This window comes from Chroicocephalus ridibundus, chromosome 6, assembly GCF_963924245.1.
Source record: "Chroicocephalus ridibundus chromosome 6, bChrRid1.1, whole genome shotgun sequence".
Classification (NCBI taxonomy): Eukaryota; Metazoa; Chordata; class Aves; order Charadriiformes; family Laridae; genus Chroicocephalus; species Chroicocephalus ridibundus.
The window spans coordinates 3,404,003-3,423,408 of NC_086289.1; the positions used below are offsets into that span (position 1 = coordinate 3,404,003).

Sequence of the window (19,406 nt, forward strand, 5' to 3'; positions counted from 1 at the left end):
TTCCCAACTAGCTCTGTCGCTTTGGTCATGGCAGGGTCCTGCTGTTGTAGCTGCTGTGCTACATCCTTCTCATCAAAACAATTCCAGGGGAGAGCATGTCTTGTAGAAATCAGAGGTTTTTTTGCTGCTGGTTCCTGCTGGGGCTTTGCACAGTGGCAGAACAGGGCACTAGAAATGCTGGGGATGGGGGATGCTTCCGAGGCAGCCGCCCCACTACGGAGAGGTTAAAACCCTGATCCCCAAACCGCTTTGACCTCAGTTCTCGTCACAGCCACCATTGGATCTGCAATTATAATTTCCATCAGGTTTAACCAATCTAGAATATTCCTCTCAAGTGAATAAGAGACAAGAGAAAGACACATAGCGTACCTTTTTGATAGAGGTATTTTGACTCCTTCCATGCTGCCCATCACAGTGTCTCTATATTATTTAGAATGGCAATTTATTTTTATGAAGAGTATCTTCTGTGATTATTTCTATCAGTAACATTTTGTTGCAGCACAGCCGCAATAAAATTTGTATCAGTTACAACTTTTAAAATATATGACCGAAAGCAGTTTCGCAGGAAATAAAAATGATTAGAACCAGAGGACTGAGAAGAGAAATGTTCCCATGTTATAGAATTTGGGGTTGTTGATTTTTTTTATTTATTTTTTTTTATTTTTCCTGTTTTTCACAGGAACACAAATGCTGTCAGGAAGCAAGAAGCAGCAATGCACCGCGGGCAGGAGCAGCGCGACAGCGTCTGGCTCCATTCCAGATACAGCTCACAGAAAGGCAATTGCTGCGGCTACTGACGGCCCATCGGAAAAGAGAGACCCCTCCGAGGGCACCTCCAAATCCAAAGAGATCCAAGCGCGGGGCGTCCTGAAGCCAAAAAACTCTGTCTCCCGCAGTATGTGCAATATAAAAGCTTCGTCAAGAATCCTCTGGGAAGAAAACGTTCACAGGCAAAACCAGCTCCTAAAAAGTAAGGTACAAATCCTACTGTGGTTGTTAGGAATATGGTTTCAATAATAAGATGAGATCAGTCTCAAAGAAAAAAGTGAAATAATGGAAAGTCAGTCCATTTTTGTCCAGCTTTAAGTGCTGAGTATGAGTCATCTGGTGAGAGATCAATCAACTCATCTGACTCTATACACTGCTATGGTTAATAGAAAACAAGATTAAAATGAGAAAGATAGGCTTACTCTGTAAGTAGATTCAAAAAAATACTGAAAAAATACATTAAAATTGCAGAGTCAAGCATTCCCAGGCCAACCAAGAAACACCAGAAGTGAGGTTAGTCTTACAACCTTGTTCTCATACCTTTCTTTCGCTTCTGTAATCTTTTCTTTTCGACCCAACAGCCTGAACTATGTGGTGCACAGGCATAGCATGAAATAACCTCGTTTGGAGACATGATCACGAAGAAAAGAAAAGAAAAGGTTTAACAACTGATTATCAACAAGGTTTCAGCATGTAAAACATAATTTCTTCTAGCTGTCACCCGTTGGGATGTCTTACTTCCAGCGTTTATTGACATCGCTAAAACAGAGATGACACAAGCAGCTGTACTCATGCATAAGGTGTTTTCGCAGAAGACAACTGGGATATCCTATAGATTAATTTGGCTTTCGTATCAATAGTTTCGTGAGAAATTTACTCCAAGAACACCTTAAAAATGCTATAATGATCATATGGCCTTTTTTCTTACAGCGTTTTTTACCGATTTTTTGCAGGCGGGTAGGCAAAACTTTTTCCTTTCTGACTGTAAAGCTACTGAATAGAACACCCATTTAGATGAGAAAAGGCTACATTCTGCTTTCAGTGCCTGAAGGTAAATCACGCCATGTCACTAACTGGAAGTGACTTAGTTTTACAAAAGCGAAGCATCCGCTGAGATCTATCAAAGATAAAGTTAATCGACACCTCTGTAAACCTGGCTTATCGAGGAGTTTAATTTCATGTTCACAGGTTTCAAGGTTTTTTTTCCCCAAAATGTTAACAAGAACAGTCTTAGGGAGGAAACACAGTTCAGGCTTTTATAAGGCACATGTACCCAACACAGATCATTTTAATATTTTTTTAAGTACAATATAATATGTACAATATGTCATAAAGAGGAAAATATTTTAAGTTTATTGTAACCAAAAATTGAAATAAAACAGTAATGGGCTTTATTCCCAGATATTTAGTTCTAGAAATCAAATTATTTGGCAAGGAAGAAGTACTCCAGTGTGACTTTTCAAAATAGCTCATATGGAGCTCTTCTGAAGTTCCTTTGTTATTTTGGATTAATTCTGTCCTCTAAATGAGAATCTTGTCAACTCTGATTTCTGAGCATATAGCCTCTTTTGGTCCTAATTTGTGCAGGGAGTATGAGTGATAGAGCGTTAAAGAATAATTATAAGTGTAGAAAATAATCTTTTTTTTCTCAATGTGAATCGACAGCTTTCATAATAATATGCTATAATGCACATTTTTTGTTTATTTTTTTTCATGGAGTCTTTCCACTGGCTAATGAATATATAGAAATGATAGAAAGAAAAATCATACTATCAGCAAAGAAAAAAAAAAAGACGACTAGTGTTTATGAAAGTCTTGGTATGGTCAAAGAGAAATGATATGTGATTAAGGTCCATAACAACATGTTATTCCCGACAATACGTGCGACAAATTGAAATGAACTCAAGCTGCAAGCGGCAGTGGGATATCCTTTCCTTTCCATGATGCCACCGTGTTACAGATGCGTCTTGCTTTTGGGAAGCGAATACCAGCAAATGGAGCTAAGCATCCGAGCGGTTTAATTACGCTTCGATGTGATGTCTGGCTTAATGTGAAAGATACTCTGGGTGTCACAGGGCAGTGAGTAGCACCTATGATTAGATTTGATCTATTCTGCTTAATGAGGCCTATTAATAATACCTTGGCATTCTTATTTCAGAAATTGCCCTCTATGTCTAATGAGGTGGAGAACCCAATAAAAAATTAACCGTGCACTCTTAATGAACTTTTAAATCTCTCGAAGGTGATTATGAATTCTGTGGTTCAAGTGACAAAAGAAAGGAGCGCAAGGAGGAGGGCGAGCGGGAGGGAGCCAGCAGGGTAACACTATCCGCCGCTCGCTCGCCAGATGTTGCTCGTGAGAAAAACGACGCGCTCACCCGGCCAGAAACCGGCTCCCAGGCCGAGAAAACGCCACCAGCCCCATGGACGCTGCGGGTAAAATATCAATTTGTTGTTGTTGTTGTTGCTGTTAATATGGGGATTGATTTTTTTTAATTATTTTTTTTATTATTTTTTTTCCTTTTTTTTCTTTTTTGTTTCTTTTTTGTTTCATGGATGGTCTTCACTTCCTGGGAAGTAGCAGAGGGCAGAAGTTCATGTTTCCTTGATTTTTCTCCTTTCCAGTGAAGTTTTGGTGGCTTGCATAAGCTGCCGAGACTTGCTTGGCTTGTCTGGTTATAAAAGCTCCCCATTCTAGGCTCCACCGGCCATTCCTGTAGAGGAACATGGTAGAAGTCTGGGGATTTACAAATTTCCCAAAGACATTTTTGATATTGTACCTTGGAACTGACAATTTCCAAAATGTGCATGACATCCAGTACCACGAGCGGCAGCTGTAGGTACGGAGAGGACCCCAGGTTGATACCAAGCCCCAGCAGCAGACGTGCTTCCCTGCCGTCTCCTCTGGAGCGTGTTGCAGATCAATCTCCACTTCTGCCTCCTGCCCCGAGACATTCCTAGATGCTGAAGCAGCCTTTGACTGGAAAGCATTTTCTTTCTGGATCATCCATGAATAGATCTGCCTGACAACCTAAATAAACAGGAAAGTTTGTGACCTGCGGGTGACAAGCTGTTTCGGCGATGGGGTGAGACAAGGAAACAGGCAAAACATCAAGAACGTGGATTTGGATAACTTATAAAAATATGTAATTCAAAACCTTTTGAATCTGTTTTCTGAAAGTTGAGGGTTGTTTTTTTTTTCCAGAAATTCTTATTTTGTCTGATCTGGAAATGTCACACCAAAGCAGCTTTCTAAAAGTATAAGGAAGTGAAGACAGACAGGAGGGCAGTTTGCTACGTTCCGTAAAGACAAGCAATCATTTTCATTGAGCATCTCTTACTGAACCCACTTAGATGCATATCGCATTTTTTTCTTCCTTTTAATTTTTTTTTTTAAAACCAAGCGGTTTTTCTGTTTCATTTAGGAAGCACTAGAAATCCATAAGCCTCAGTTCATCTCTCGTTCCCAAGAAAGGCTGAAGAGGCTTGAGCACATGGTCCAGCTGAGGAAAGCCCAGCAGAGCGATGCTCCTGCAGGCAACCAAGGAGCCCTCGTTCGCAAGCTTTCCTCAACATCCACTTCAAGCAAAAAAAAGCAATACACCATTCCTCACCCTCTCAGTGGTAAGTTGAATTGTGACCCGCCACAGGTCTGTAGCTGTCTTTGAGATCTTGCCACGTGTATAGGATTTCCATATTGACTTTGTGAAAAAACGTGAGACCCGCTGCTCCAGCTTCGCCCCGCCAGCGCTCCAGCGTCTGCCCTGCTGCTCAAAACAGAAAGTCTCTGGAGCACAGAGATGGGTTAGTGGGGATGAGGTGTTTTCCGTGCTCTGTGGCAGCGGAAGGAGACTTCCTTGGGGACTTTTCATCATTGTCACGTGCAGTTGTGTTCTTCAGCGTGATGCGAGTTGTTGCTAGTTGTAGAGGTGATAGCAAGAAATGGCATTTCATACCTCTCACAGAAAGAGCAGTTAGGGGAGAGAAGTGACAGGTGGGGGGGACAGGTGGGACTGGGGAGTAGGAGTCCCCATCTGGTCTTCTTGTAGCCCTCTACAACTCCCTGAAAGGAGGGTGTAGAGAGGTGGGGGTTGGCCTCTTCTCCCAGGTGAATAATGACAGGACCAGAGGAAATGGTCTGAAGTTGCGGCAGGGGAGGTTTAGATTAGATATTAGGAAGAATGACTTTACTGAAAGAGTGGTCAGGCACTGGAACAGCCTGCCCAGGGAGGTGGTTGAGTCACCAGCCCTAGAGGTATTTAAGAAACGTCTAGAAGTGGCACTTCAGGGCATGCTCTGAAGGGCAGAGACTGTAGGTTGTTGGCGGTTTTTTGGGGGTTTTGTTTTGGTTTGGTTTTGGGTTTTTTGGGGTTTTTTTTGGGTTTTTTCTGTGTGTGCATATGGTTGGACTCGATGATCTCAAAGGTCCTTTTCCAACCATGAAGATTCTATGATTCTTCTCAGCAGCTTCTCAGCAGCTTCAGGTGTGGACTTGCCACTTGACTGATGAAGCCCTCAGCAGTGAGCTAGCTGGGAAAGTACGCTCGTCTGCCCAGCAGCTGTATGCAAGGCTGCTAAATCAATGCATCTGAACTCTGTGATTTCCTAATTCAAGTTGATTAGGTTGGTTTATTACCCTAGTGGTAAACAGTCTCGATATCCGGCAAGTAAAATGCTTCTCTCTGAGAAGCTCCCTCGCAGCTCCCTCCCAATAGCACCTCTGTAAATATTACCTAGGCGCAAGATGTTAAACAAATTACTTTTGTTTTTCTTTTATCTGTTTTGTTTTGTTTTTTGATTGCCATCTGGCTGTTACTTAATTCAGTTGACTAAAGAGAAAGATTCACTTGATTGAATGACATTCTCTTTACATTTTTGGTTTTAAATCTGTGGCTGTTTGAAGCCACGTTATTCTACTGAAAAGTTAATCAATGGAAAACATTAAACAACTAGATGGGTCGCCTGGGGGAAGCAGGAGATAAAATCTTTGATGCCCTCAGCGCTGGGAGACGCGTATGTGTTTTTTGCTCCCTGGGGAATGAGACTGGGTGCAGGAAGGCCGGGCGCAGTCCCCATCTCGGGGCTTTTGCCATGCTTTGCTTTGGAGAGTACCAATTTCTGTTGGTACATCTGTGCCATCTGTTACGGTATGATGGAGTCTGCCTTACATCAGATACATAATGGGTTTTTATAGTAAGAGCTAAATAAGCGTAAGTAAACAAAGCATAAAACATGAATTATATTTTAAAGAGTGGATAAAATTCATTCACCGTTTCAATTATCCCGGTTAATTTTCTTGGGTTCCGATCCCTCAGGGCGGCGCTGCCCCGCGGTGGTGGTGGCTCTGTGCCAGCACCAGCAAGCCCTCCCAGCAGGCAGTGGCCCAGGCCAGGAGTTTGTCATGTATCACAGAAGAAGTGGCAAACATCTCCCCCTTTCTTTGCTCGCCTTTGGGAGTTCCCCAAACCACTCTCTAAATACTTTACGAAACAAAACATTGAAAGGTTAAACCTCTTTCTCCTTAAATTATAATTAAAGAGTAATCTTTATTCTTGTTTAATGAGTAATAAAAGCATAATATTAAAATATATTCATTAATTATTCAAGTAAATTACTATTTCCCTCTTTTAGTGGTTGGTCATTAAAGATAAATTTGTCTAAAGAGAATCTTTAGTTTCCGTAACTCCTCTGGCTTCCTGCAGCCATGTATAATTTTCTGTTTGTAAGATCTTAATATTTTTATAATGACAGAAGTGTCACATGTCTGTTATTTAAGCATAATTGTAATTAATTTTGGAAATCCTAGGTCCCCCATAAAACACAACTGCGTAGGCGGCAGTTCAGAGGGCTGCGTAGGAGCGGACTGAGCATATTTAATTTGCTCCGAGTCCTGACAATTGGTATTTTAGGACTTCTGCTGGTTGACGCTGTTGTGCTGAAGGATTAGTACCATTAATAAGCCCCAGAGTGGGGGATCTTTGTTTCCTACAGGTGCTCCCAAACTTTTCCAGTTGCAACCCCTCTGGCAGAAGAGACAAGGGCGTCCCCCTCGTGCTCGCCAAGGGCACTGGCTGCCCGTGTCCTTCTGGTGTCCCCGCTGATGTCACCGGGGTTGCAGCCTTCTCCTTCCCTTCTGCCTGCCCCCAAAGCTGGAAGGAAGAGAAGTTATCATTTGTTGTCATCATTATTCTGTATTCCCTGGAAAAAACATTTTAGCATTTAATGTGGGCTTTTAAAGCCAGGAAGGACTTTGCCTCATGTTTTAGAAAACAAAAGTAAAACGAAATGAAAGTGCCGCTGTAGTCCAGGTAGGGGATGCAAGCACAGTTCCATTTTCTGAGATGGGAAGTGGACATCAAAATCGCAGTGACCCGAGGATGACGTTTCACATTGTAACCTGGGGTAAGGGATGCTGTGGGCACAAGCAGCAGTTTCACCGCCTGCTCTGTCGCTGTGCGTGGCCCGTCTGTGCCCCCATATTTCAGTTGGGTCTATCAGGAGCTGCTTTTTAATTATTTATTATTTTTTTTTAGACTAGGATTCCCTCTTTGAGTTTTTGTCAGACCCAATGACTGACCCAGCTCGTCAAACAGTGTTGGGATGGGGTGGGATGAGCTGATGCGGGGGAGGCGAGAGGGAGGGTGGGAGACAGGGAGGAGAACAGCGTCTCCTCCCTTGGCACCAGCCTCTCATTTTTATGGGTGTAATGAGACCGTACCCTTCCCAACGAGAGCTCCCAGGCTGCTCTGGTACCGCACCCATGCACAGAGGTCACCAAAGGTGCCTGCCAGCCAAAACAGGCTGAGCAAAGGAGACATGGCAGGGTTCATCCCTGACTACGTATTTCAAAGCCAGCTTTTCAAGTGGTAGAGAGCCTGGGATTTATGCAGGGCACAGTGGTGGAGTCTCCGTCTCTGGAGACATTCCAAACCCGCCTGGACGCGTTCCTGTGCCACCTGCTCTGGGTGACCCTGCTCTGGCAGGGGGCTGGACTAGATGATCTCCAGAGGTCCCTTCCAACCCCTGCCAGTCTGTGATTCTGTACCCAGAAAAGGAAAAATACCCACAGGTGTGTCTGTACGTCCAACCACAGAAAGTCCTGGATGCCACCTCCATCTCTGGCTATACTATATACTGGCTATATTGTGAGTCCGTCGTGGTCCAGGAGCATCTGACTGTGACACCAAAGCTGTGGAGAGGGCAGTCCCACAGCCCAGGGTGCACTGCATCAGCCCTGCATCACCATCTTCTGGTGGCAGTAACTTCTTCATTTCAAGACGCTAATGCTCAGTGTATACCCATTTGTTACAGTGCCAGCGTAGTTCCCCATCTTACAAAGCTTTTTGCCTTCTCAAATTGCAAAATGCCTATCCTCTAGAGACAGCAGTTATAAGTCCTTTCATATTTGTTTTGCTAGACTGAAGGACCAACGCTCCTCTCATCCCTCATAACAGTCTCCGTTCCACGCTGCATCTGTTCTCTCTGCTCTTCTTTTAGTTTGGCTTCTTGAACGTGGATGACCGGAAGCAATAATCAAGATGAGCTGTGGATGTACCTGTATGTCCCTAAAATACCTTGAATTTTAAAATCACATCTGAATTTTAAAACACCATTTAAAATCATATTTGTCTTTTAGTTTCTTGGACACATAGTGCAGATTACAGACTGACTCTGTGGAACCAATTAAGATACCCAAGGTCTTCTCCACAAGCGTCTGTCACAGTGACTTCCAAAGGCCAAAACGTGTTAGACTCAGCCACCATTAGAAGTCAAGGGAACTGGGCACCAAACATTTCTGTGCATGCCGGACAGTAGCTCTGCCACGTCCCCATAGCCACGGGTATTTTATTTGGTACTAGAACTAATGGTTCTTCTCTTCTCCCTGCTAGTTTTAAGAAATCTCAGCCAGACGCAGCCCGCCTGCAGGTTTCTTGTTCTCGGGAAGCCGGCTGCTCTTTCACAGCAACACACATTGAAACAACATTTGCAATTAAGGACCCAGGAGAGTAAAATGATGACCTGGAAACTTGCTTAAGTATACAGCATCGTATTGACGGCACCTCTAGGCTTCAGGGTGTGATCTTGTGGTTGCTTTTTTCAGTCTGATAGTTTCCTCCTTTCTCTTTTTTTTTGCTCTTCCCTGATGTCTTTGGGATTTGAGGAGGTAGAGGTCTTTATGGCTCTGAGGTTCATAGGGCTCATTGCCAGCACACCCTCAGACATTTTCCAGTGGTCTTTTTTGTAAGAGCAGGTTGGCTGATGAAGTTTAATTTCCACTGACCCCGACACAGTGACCCCAAGGATGGATTATGAGCACATTTGTGGCTGGGCAAGAGCAGATCGTCTCCGCGCAACCCCAAGGTGCTCGCAGAGCGGGTCGCTGCAGCACACTTGCCACAAGCGCTGACGATAAAATTAGTTATCTGATTAGTTTTCCGCCGCCGGAGGACATTCCCGGCTCAGTTTCCCATGTGCAAGGGCAGGTGGCACAGGAGGGGAGAGCCGGGACTGTCCCTGTGGGTGCCAGCCTGCTTTTATGCGGGTGTAAATGGGGGTTAAACTGCAGCTGGAGGTGTTGCCCTCTGCACTTGCAATGATACCTCTCTGCAACAAGCTCGTTACACGCGCTTCGCTCGGGACTTGCAGCTTTAATTTCAGTAAAATAATTCTCACCCAGAAAAAAGAGCGGTGACCTTCAGAGGGTTTTCTCCACCTGAGATTATTCCCTCAGACTAAAGCATCTTTCTTGATAACACGAAATTATTAGCTCGCACGGTTTTCCAATGTTTTGACAGTGTTGTTACAACTTTAGTTTCTTGTAGGAGAAAGAAATAACTGGCATTTCACATCATTTCCATATAAATACCAACATCTGTGTGGTTTCCGTTTACCTTCTCAGCCTCAAAAACCCCAAGTTGTTTACCATTTTTAATTGTAATTCACGAGCAGGATTTTACGAAATGCTAAAAGTAATCTTGGAAAAATGAAAATGTTTATCCTGCAGAAGATTTTATCGTCACAAGAGCACTTTGAAGGCAGAGAACCTGCAACTCTCACGCTAGCCTTTGTGCTGTGTAATGCGTACTGCGAAATTTCAAGAGTGCTAATTAGTCCAAGATAGACTACTCGGCTGTTGACTATGTCGAACAAATTAGAGATCCCACTGTGACGAACTGAATAGAAACAATGTTCAAATAACTGGATTTAAATCTCGAAAACCGTAATGTAATTACTTCAGTGACAGGACTACCAGCTGTTTATAGGCCTTTAAATCTGCATAATGAACAGCCTTGTGATCTTAGTGTACACAAGCACTCTTAGAGGTTTAAAAAAATTTTCTCAGGCACATATGTTTTTTTCATACCTTCCATTTTCCTTTCCTTTGAGAGGGCGGTGGTTCATTGGAAAGGGCAATATAAGTTGAACGTTAGCATTCAACCCCCACCGCGGTGCCTGCTGTGTTTCGCTGGATTTGCATCCAAATCCTGTATCTTTACTAATATTTTGGAAACAAGTTTATACCTCTTCAGCCGTGCTTCTAAACCTTTCCAACATGCTTTATTGTAACTGCAAAAGCCTGGAGGGCGCGGATGGCTGTTTGCTTGTTTGTGTTTTCAAGGGGTTGGTTTCTGGAGAAGCTCTACGCCAGGGAGGTTTTTATTTGGACTGTAGGGAGAGGAGAAGACAGCAACCTGGGAATTTGCAATAAATGGGCAGCTGGCAAATCCTGCAGCCGCTAACATGCATCCTCGTGGTCTTCGGATGCCATTGGTGGTTGATGAGATGTTTGCAGCCACCAGCCCATCTCTGTTCATGTATGGCTTCGGTTGTGCCGTTTCTCCCGTTCCTTTTCCCCATCAAAACTCATAGTGAGCAGTAGTGCCACTGGTCCTGTTGGCACCTGGCCTCTTGCTTAAGGCTGACGGCGCTGAATAAAGCCCAAGCTGCAGTCGGGTAATTGAATTAGGAAGAGGAATGACCTATTTTTATGGTATTATTATTCATCACATTGAGTAGAGCGGTGCCTATGAGTCAGCTAAGCCCAGCAGCACGTTGCAGGTCACTGGCAGTGGGTGACAGGGTCCCTTGGGAGCCCGATGCTCGGACTCACTGTGACGACAGGGGAGGAGGTGATGCAGTGGATGGGGTGACCGGCATGTCCCCTCCGTGCCATCATCCTTGCCAAGGGGGGAGATAGCCAGCCTCTGTGCAGGGAAGGTGGCAATAAATTGGAAAATCTTCAAATATGAAGAGTTTTGTGTGGATGACGACAGCATTGAAACAACGTGCTTTATAATGGATGACTCATGAAGTTCTGTCAGTTTGCTGGGGGATAATTTCATTGGGGTCTTGAAGCAGCCTAATAGAAAAACGAGCTTTTTAATCTAGGAGTTACAGGTCTGATTTCACCCACGATTAGAAATTGCAACTAAAGAACCCAGGACTAAGAAGCTGGTACAAATTTTACCAAAGATTAAATTAATCATTTGATGAATTTACCAAGATCTGTCGTACCTTCTCCATTAATTGCTATTTTTTGAAAGAAATTTTATGCTTCTCAAGACTACGTGCTGTAATCAAACAAGAATTATTTTGGAAGGCCAGGGGAGATGCTAATTAAATTTTTTTTCTGGATTAAATCCACGAATGTTCAAGTATCATTTGGGCAGAAGGGTCTCAAATCTCCTGCATCATGCCCAAAATTAATTTAGTATGAAAATGTTTTCATAAACCTGTAAACTTTACAGCTTTTTTTGGAGATATTAGTCATGTTTTCCGTTGTTAAGACTGAAATATTAAGGAGGACCAGAAGTCTCAATAGCCACAGTGTGGGACAGACCATGAACCCCCTTCCTGTGGATCCTCTTGGGTGAAGGACCACCTTTGAGCTTCAGCCCGTCTCTGAGATAAGCAGAAGGTCCAGGCAGTCTTAACATCAGACCTTTAACTAGTGGGTTATTGCAGTTTTTATAAATAATACCAAAACCTCATCTGTTGACTTCAGCTGAAGTAATTCATTGCATGAAGTCATTGCCATACGACGTGCAAAACTTCGGGCAGCACCCTTGGGTGTAGGCACTAGTTTATATTCTCTGGACGAATTCCCAGTCAAGTGCTATGGGCATGTTACCCCGAATGCCACCTTGACATTTATCTTGGATTCAAGGCTAACTTATTTTTTAGGGGACTGTTGATTCAAAAAAAGCAGTGTTTCAAAAAGTCTTTTATATCTTAGGACTTCTCTGGGTGAAGGGGCTTTTGGTGAATTATTTTTCCAGTTCAGTAAAAAAGCAGTTTAATTAGCAAACCACCACTATCAGTGCTGTGCTTTTCAGGGGCTGGCAACACATCCTCAAAGGCACGTTTTAGCTCCTAACAAACCTGGAGAATTTGCATTCACATTCGGAGAAAATGTGTGCATATTCTGATGGGCAGAGTTTAGCCTTTGATAAATTTTGCCAGTTTTTTTTCTTTTTTAAGTGTTTCAGTGATTTAGTGGTGAATAGGAAGTCGGGGGACGGTTCCAACACAACCATTTTATCTGTTCTCTGTCCTCTGTCTAAACATTTACTAATTTCTCGAGCAGGAAAGTTACTCATCCTGTCTGAGGTGGAGTTTAGCTTTAGTTAAAATATATCACAGTGATGACCCATTTACTTTCGTTTACAACCTGCTGAAGTGGCTTCTTTCCCCCACTGTGGAGATGTCAGACCATGGTTGCACACTGTGTCGGTGTAAATACCAGAAGCTCGGTAGTTTCACAAGGTTTGAATAAAACACCAATGAAGTGTTTCACGCCTATCTGTCTATACTTTTTTTAGCTGCCATGCATCACGGGAAATGCTGAATGTCTGCTTTGAAATCTCTTCTTTTCTAGCCTTCACAATAGTTTTCTGCAAAAGTAATACAGGGCTATGAAATTTGATAAGGAACTTTGATAAAATGCAATTTAGAAGACTATCAGCCTGGGGAATTGTCCACCTTCTGCTCCACTTTGATCTTCGCTTGGTAGGAAAGGATGTTAATTCAGGTCCTCATGATGTGTTTGGCAGGTTGTTATAGCTCTGAACGTGTGCTGCTCTTCCACTTTGAAATATGCTTTCCTCTTGGTATTGAACATGAGCAAGTGTTTAAATGCACATATGATTTATATTTTTTCATTTACACCAATTTATACTTATTTTTCAGATAATTATTGAATTCTAATCCTAAAATCCATCAAGGATTAGCCTTATTTCTGCTTGATGCTTGCATAGGATTTTTTTTTTCTTATACATAGTGACCTGAGAGTAAGCCGAGAGATACTACATGAATCTTTACCCCTAAGTGTTAACCTTTTGACTCCGAGCTGCTTCACAAAGGACATTTTTATAACCAAGGGAGATTTATTTTCTCTTGGAGGATTTTCCCCAGAGCCTTCCCTTTCAAAGCCACCGGCACAGCCACATACATAGTTTCAGGCAGACTCACGGGCAGTGATGGGTCTGATGCCCTTCAAGACCATCAGGAGAGGATTATTCCGGAGGAGCAGCCGTACGCTCCGGCACTCGCACAGCTCTCGGCCTCTGCGGTACTTCCCAGCACTCGAACACAGAGGCCAGCCTGTCTTAGCGACTCGTAGAAAAAATACAGATTAGCTTGTCACACTGTTTACAAGACAGGTCGCAGGCCTGCAGATCCCCGGCTGGGACCCGGCATGTCCTGGTGGCTACTCACAGAGGTCTGGGAATGTTAATGTCCCATTAACAGCTTTTATTTAGGGAAAAGGAGGGGAGGGGGGATCCCTAAACCAATTAGTTTTATTCCAGAAATCCTACATCTGAGAATTCCTGGAGTAAAAATTCATGCATTTGAGCAGATGTCTCTCGCGGTGTGTAGGAAATCGTATAGAACGCGGGCTCCGTGCTGTCTGATTGTCTCGCATCTTGGGAGAGGTCCGCCATGGCCGGCTGCTGGAGGTTTTGGTGCGGGTAGTCCAGGTTTCTTCTGGGGGGTTATTTCCAGTGCTCTCAGCTGCTTTTCTGTGCCCAAGGACGTGGGTACACACAAGGAACTGGTTGTCACGCCAGGGATCACGTACTGAGGACCGTATTGTGACACAGACTAGAAAAGCGCCTGAATTTGCTGTGCAGCGTGAAGCACCTCTGGTTTTGTTTTAGCACTGCAGAGAACCTATAGTGATGGTTTTTTAGGTTTTCAGCCTGATCCCGTGCTATTCTCCGGGTTAGAGGACGTGCCTTGCAGGAAGGGATGCATCCTGCGACCCTGAGCTGTCAGGACCAGGCGTGCAACCTCCAGCAGCAAGGGACCACGCTGCGGCTGCTCTGAACCGCGCTGGGATCCACGCCACTCCCAGATCATCGATGACCCCAGACCCCCATCCTTCGCTGGGACCATGCAGGTCACAGGCAATCTGCTCCCTTAAGTTTCAGGGTTATTTGAACAGCAATAGCATCCGAGTGCTTTCAAGTTAACGAACACGTAAATGAACATAAGAGCACTAATAAATAAAAGGCAAATTATATTTTCCTAGCAAATTGAGCATGTTGCTTGTGTGTACTGAAGATTTAATAAGCATGATTAAGCGTTAGACAGCCGCCGAGTGGTGAAAAGTTAGTCCTCAGGCAGAGGAGGCTTCGTGGCCTCCCCCCCTTTCTCAATTAGCGTTTTGAAAACTCTACCAGTTCAGAACGGGACCTGCTGCAAAGCTCCCTTTGATTTCTACATCCAGATACAACAGTGATCTTAAAGGACATGTAGCATTTTCCTGGGAAACACAGTAATCTGAGGACGACTTTGCCTCTGGGTGTAGACCCGTTAAGTTGCTTGAGGCTGTTTGGTTGCTGAGACGTCTCCCATTTGGTGTCCTAAACAGCGGGGAAGGAATACTGGTGGGGAAGGGATCTTTTTTGGGTAGTGGACACTGTGTCTGCTCGGGGCCAGTGTCTGCACTGGGCAGTTCTGGAACTAATTATTCTCTGTATTTGCTTCTCTTCCTTGATTATTGTATTTTGTCTCTTCGGTGAGGTGGCAGAAAGGGGTCAACGTGGTGCCTGCTGTGATATATATTATGTCTCCTAAACTTCCTTGGAAAATGGAAGTGCTAAAAAGCTTGCACATATACTTATCTTATACATATGTTCTGCAAAGATACTGGCAAATAGCTTTGATATTCAGGTTACTGTGACTACACAGGGCATCATACCCCTGTCCCCAGTGCTCCGGGGAAACGGCCTGGACCTGGCTGGGCGTAGGCAACGCTCTGGTCATCCTTGTGTTGAGAGACCACAACATAAAACCATTTTTTCCCTACACCTGAACTGAGAAGCTCAAGTTATAACCACCCACGTTGCCTGCGTGCACCAGGGCAGCAGCTCGTGCCCTACAGGGATGTTCCTTCCCCCTCTGGATGATCCCGCTGGACGGAGGGGGGACCCTGCCCCATCTCCCCACTTTTTCTTTCATCGTCCTGGTGTTAATCTAAATAACGTAGTTGTGCGGTCATCAGTCCTCCCTCCTCTCCTGATAAAGGTGTTTAGAGACAGTCTCCTTCATCAAGGACCAGTTCTGATTACGTATTTACTGGCTTCCCACCTTGTACGAGCAACATCCCTTCCCATTCAGAAACCGTATTTGCAAGGAAGGTGTTAAAATTACCTATTCCTGAGACCCGTCAACTGCTAAGATTGGTAATTATTTTGCCGCATCCAGGGAAATGCTGATTGGAATTATCGCAGGTATCTTCATATTTGATCGGGAAAGAGTAATGCAATTTTCCTCCTCCTAACGCTCGACATAACTACTCACAGCCCTGAAAGACAGGAGTAAATTGAATCGGAAATGATCGTACCAGGCCAGGTGCCTAACACACATCAGCTGAGGATGCGGCCGGTGTGTGTGGGTGCAACTGCCTGTATGTGGGGAAAACAGGTCACTCGGTACAGTGGTAGTCTTTGCTGGTTCTTGATCTGAATAAAGGGTGTACACAGCTGCATCTGACAATGACAAAAGTCATATGCATTTAAAATAAACGAACTCTGCAACGAAGCTTTTTGTTACGGGTCTTCTCCATCCTTCCCTTTCTGCAGGGCAGCCTCAGGAACCAATTCGGCTCTGGATGAAGTTGTTAAATGTCCTTTCATTGACCTATGGAGATTTGGATCCGGCCTTAAGTCATCATGGAACGTGACATTTAAAATTTCAGTAAACGCAGATTCCTCCAATATTAACTTTTTTTTTTTCCCTCTGCTAGATAACCTCTTCAAACCAAAGGAAAGATTCATTCCAGAGAAGGAGATGCATATGAGATCAAAAAGGTACAAATCACTTCGCTTTAGAGTTCGCTGCGAGTCACTGCCATCTCACGCCTAAGGCAGCGTATTTCCACATCATCTCCATATGCTGGATGGCTGTTCTGTCAGCGCTGCGTACCACGCTTCGGTGCAATGCTCACGTTGTTCTTCCACTGCATCAGTTTGATGCATTTGGGGCAGCTCTGCCCTTTCAGCATCCTTTTTCCAGCAGTTTCAGATGGCGTGGGGTACCATGGTGTGAGAACAAAGTCCCAGAGTGGTACCTCATGCTGGACCTTCGAAAATATAAGCAGTACAGTCACTTTGGGGTTTTTTATTCATCCCGATTATGGCATGTAGTGTGGGAATTGCAGCAAACTCTTAGAAATGCGGGGTGTGACCTTTAACGGCATTGCACTTCACGCCACCGTTTACAGCGAGGAAAGCTGCAAATGGCTTTCCGTGCAGAATTCACCCCGCTTTTAAGAGCGCTCAAGGTGCGTCCCATTTCTCTTCTCCCAAATACAATCTCCTGGCTGAGTGCGAGCCAAACCAGGCTGCTTCGAGAACTCGGTATTGCAAAATAGTAGGAGGAAAAATCGGGACTAACAGGCATTGCACGTGAAGGACTCCTGCAAAGGAAGGTCCGCCTTTCTTTTCAAACCCCTAGGAATTTTATCATTTATTTCAGTGGAAAAAGATCTGACCAGAAGTCACCTTTTGAGGGCAACTCCTGTTATTTTTCCAAAGGGCAGATTATGTTCTCCTTGGTAAAAAGAGTTTCTAACGGCGGTGAGAAAAAATGTTAACAGTCTACAGTCTTTTAATGATGATTAGAGAATTTTAGAATATTTTTACATATTCTATATATTTTAGAAAAATACTTGAAAATAATTTCTTGGTATTAATTTCGTGACACAAATATATATATATAAAAAAGTGTACAGGCCAGATTCTGGTTTGAATTATGTTGCTATAAATTGAAACCAACTCCACAGAGCTCATGAGAAGCTACTCCAGAATTCCACTGCTGCATTGAGATAACCCGATCCCGCCTCTTTCTTTACTTTTTAGTCCAAAATTAAAGTGTTTTTCAACAAGTTAGATTTTATATAAAAACATTATTGTTAATAATTTGTAATTCCCGTGCCATAAATTTAATTCAAGTACTTAGAGATGCCTATTAATGACAAGTATTGCATTGAAGGCAAACGTTTCCTATAGGAAACCTAAATTATTTGCGAGTGCCAGGGATGACGTGTGAAGTTAACTTTCTAAATTCATTCCAGGATTTATGACAATTTACCAGAAGTAAAAAAGAAACAAGAAGAAAAACAGAAACGGATTATCATCCAGAGTAACAGACTGCGTGTTGAGATCTTTAAAAAGGTAAGGATTTATTGCGAATGCCAAGAATAATTTCGTAACCCTTCTTTACCTGTGAATGGGGTCCGTAGAGGCAGCACCTGCCTCGTGGGAAAAGGAGCAAAGCATTTTTTAAAATCTTGTCCTTGGGGTTAGGCACTTCCTTAAACTTGAATTAACAGCTGAGCCTTGTGTTGGAATAAGAACCCTAGACTTTTGGTTTTTAAAAACGAGTAGTAAGTTAGTTGTGGTAGAAAACTGCATTAGCACAGCTAATCCGGGGGCGGATCTGAGGCATTCCCAGATAATTCAGCTCTATGATACACACAAGTACCAGTTTTTCATTGTTTAAGGGCTCTGTTCCTCCATCTAATTACTCCCTTCCTGTCCGAGATGGAAGAGCTTTCAGTGCCTTTTTTTTTTTTTCCGAGCAATGTAGCCAGTAGATTTGAAGTCCGAGAATGTTAATACCATCTCACCTACAGTGTCATTGCAGATTTCTACAGTTTTATCCTCCTCATGTATTTTAATGGTATCTTAAGGCTGCTTTGCTTTGTTTTATTTTCCCAGCAATTACTGGACCAGCTCCTTCAAAGAAACACGGAATGACAAAGGATTCTCTTGCCCACCATCCTAACTGGATCTTGAATGCCTTTGACTGCTATATTAGCCATAAAATTTACTGTTATCTCAATTACTTGGAGGTACTTTTCTTATCTTTGGCTCTTTATATAAAGAAAGATCATATATATTTCAAATGAAATTTTAGGGCAACTTTCGAGTCATCAAAAACAGTCTAAAAGGGACGCAGCTGTTTCAGAGCATCACCTTTTGGTCAGTTTACCCAGAGGAAATAATTTTAAGAATTTTTAATGCAAATACTGAATTACAGTGGTATTATTTATCTTAGTCTTTTAAAAAGTATACGTCTCTGTAGCAATAGAACTGGGTTTATAAGATCTGGAAAACTTATTTCTCTGAAGTATTCTATTAATTGATTTCCTGTGAGTTAAATCCTTGAAGTAAAGAAAAATGAATATCATTATTTGTTATGTTTAGAAACTAGCTGAAATAGCATTACCACGTAATCATAGCAGCAGCAGTTTCACATTAATACTTAACATACCAAAAGGGACCAATATTTTAGCTCTCTGAAGAACTCTATTCCTGTTTATATAGTGAATCTACATAGCAAGCTTACCTGTTAAAGAGCAATATTTAAAAATTTGATTATAACGCTGTTTTTCGTGTTTTTCATTGCAATATATATTTTACTCCACTTCTGTGAGCATTAAGCATTTATAGAAACGGCATATTAAGAAGTGGTGCCAAGACGTATGTTTGCATCAAAACTGCAGAACTAAAACCATCTGTAATGCTTCCTCCAAAAATATTTAAATCTTTATTTGTACATTTTGGAAGTAAAAACAACCAGCTTACAAACCAATGGAGTTTATTTATGGAATAAAATATGAATATAATATTGATCCAACTGCTGTGTTTTTATTTGGTGCTGTTAAATATAACACCATTATTGAAACTGCTGGAGAAGTCATGCCTTTGTACGCCACAAATCCGACGGTAAAAAAATATTGCCTATAAAAATCCTCGCAAGTGTTAACCTCCGTTGCACCAACGCTCCATTGAGTGTGTTTCAATGAGGCTGGAATTTGGCCTTTGATATCTGGGCTTTATTTTTCTAATCTAGCCTGAGATGTAAGGTCAGTTTTTTTGGAAGAGGGATGTTTGTGAGCCGGGCTTTGGCCACTGAGATAGCCTCCAGCTGTGTGACCTGCGCTGGACACAAGGAACCTAGTTATATTTTGTGCTCTGACTGTCTCTGTTAGATTACTTTGCCTCTTTGTGTTTGTAAAGTAGGATTAATGATGTTAATTTTTGCTCGCAGAGAAGATAGAGATTTATTGAACAAATATATTGCATTCCACAGAGGTATTCTTAAAAACACATCAATTAGTTCAA

At 42.9% G+C, this 19,406-nt stretch overlaps 1 protein-coding gene across 3 annotated transcripts in view; it reads left to right on the forward strand.

Moving 5' to 3' along the window:
• Positions 1-18,918, forward strand: part of C6H10orf90 (chromosome 6 C10orf90 homolog) — a 108,253-nt gene extending 89,335 nt beyond the window's left edge. For all 3 annotated transcript variants that reach the window (XM_063339608.1, XM_063339606.1, XM_063339607.1), the window contains 6 exons: positions 680-970; positions 3,011-3,204; positions 4,194-4,392; positions 16,022-16,085; positions 17,351-17,450; positions 17,997-18,918. In XM_063339608.1, the coding sequence (XP_063195678.1) occupies positions 680-970; positions 3,011-3,204; positions 4,194-4,392; positions 16,022-16,085; positions 17,351-17,450; positions 17,997-18,035 (887 nt within the window). In that variant the 3' untranslated portion in view covers positions 18,036-18,918. The remainder of the gene's footprint in view (positions 1-679; positions 971-3,010; positions 3,205-4,193; positions 4,393-16,021; positions 16,086-17,350; positions 17,451-17,996) is intronic.
• Positions 18,919-19,406: the final 488 nt, after the last annotated feature.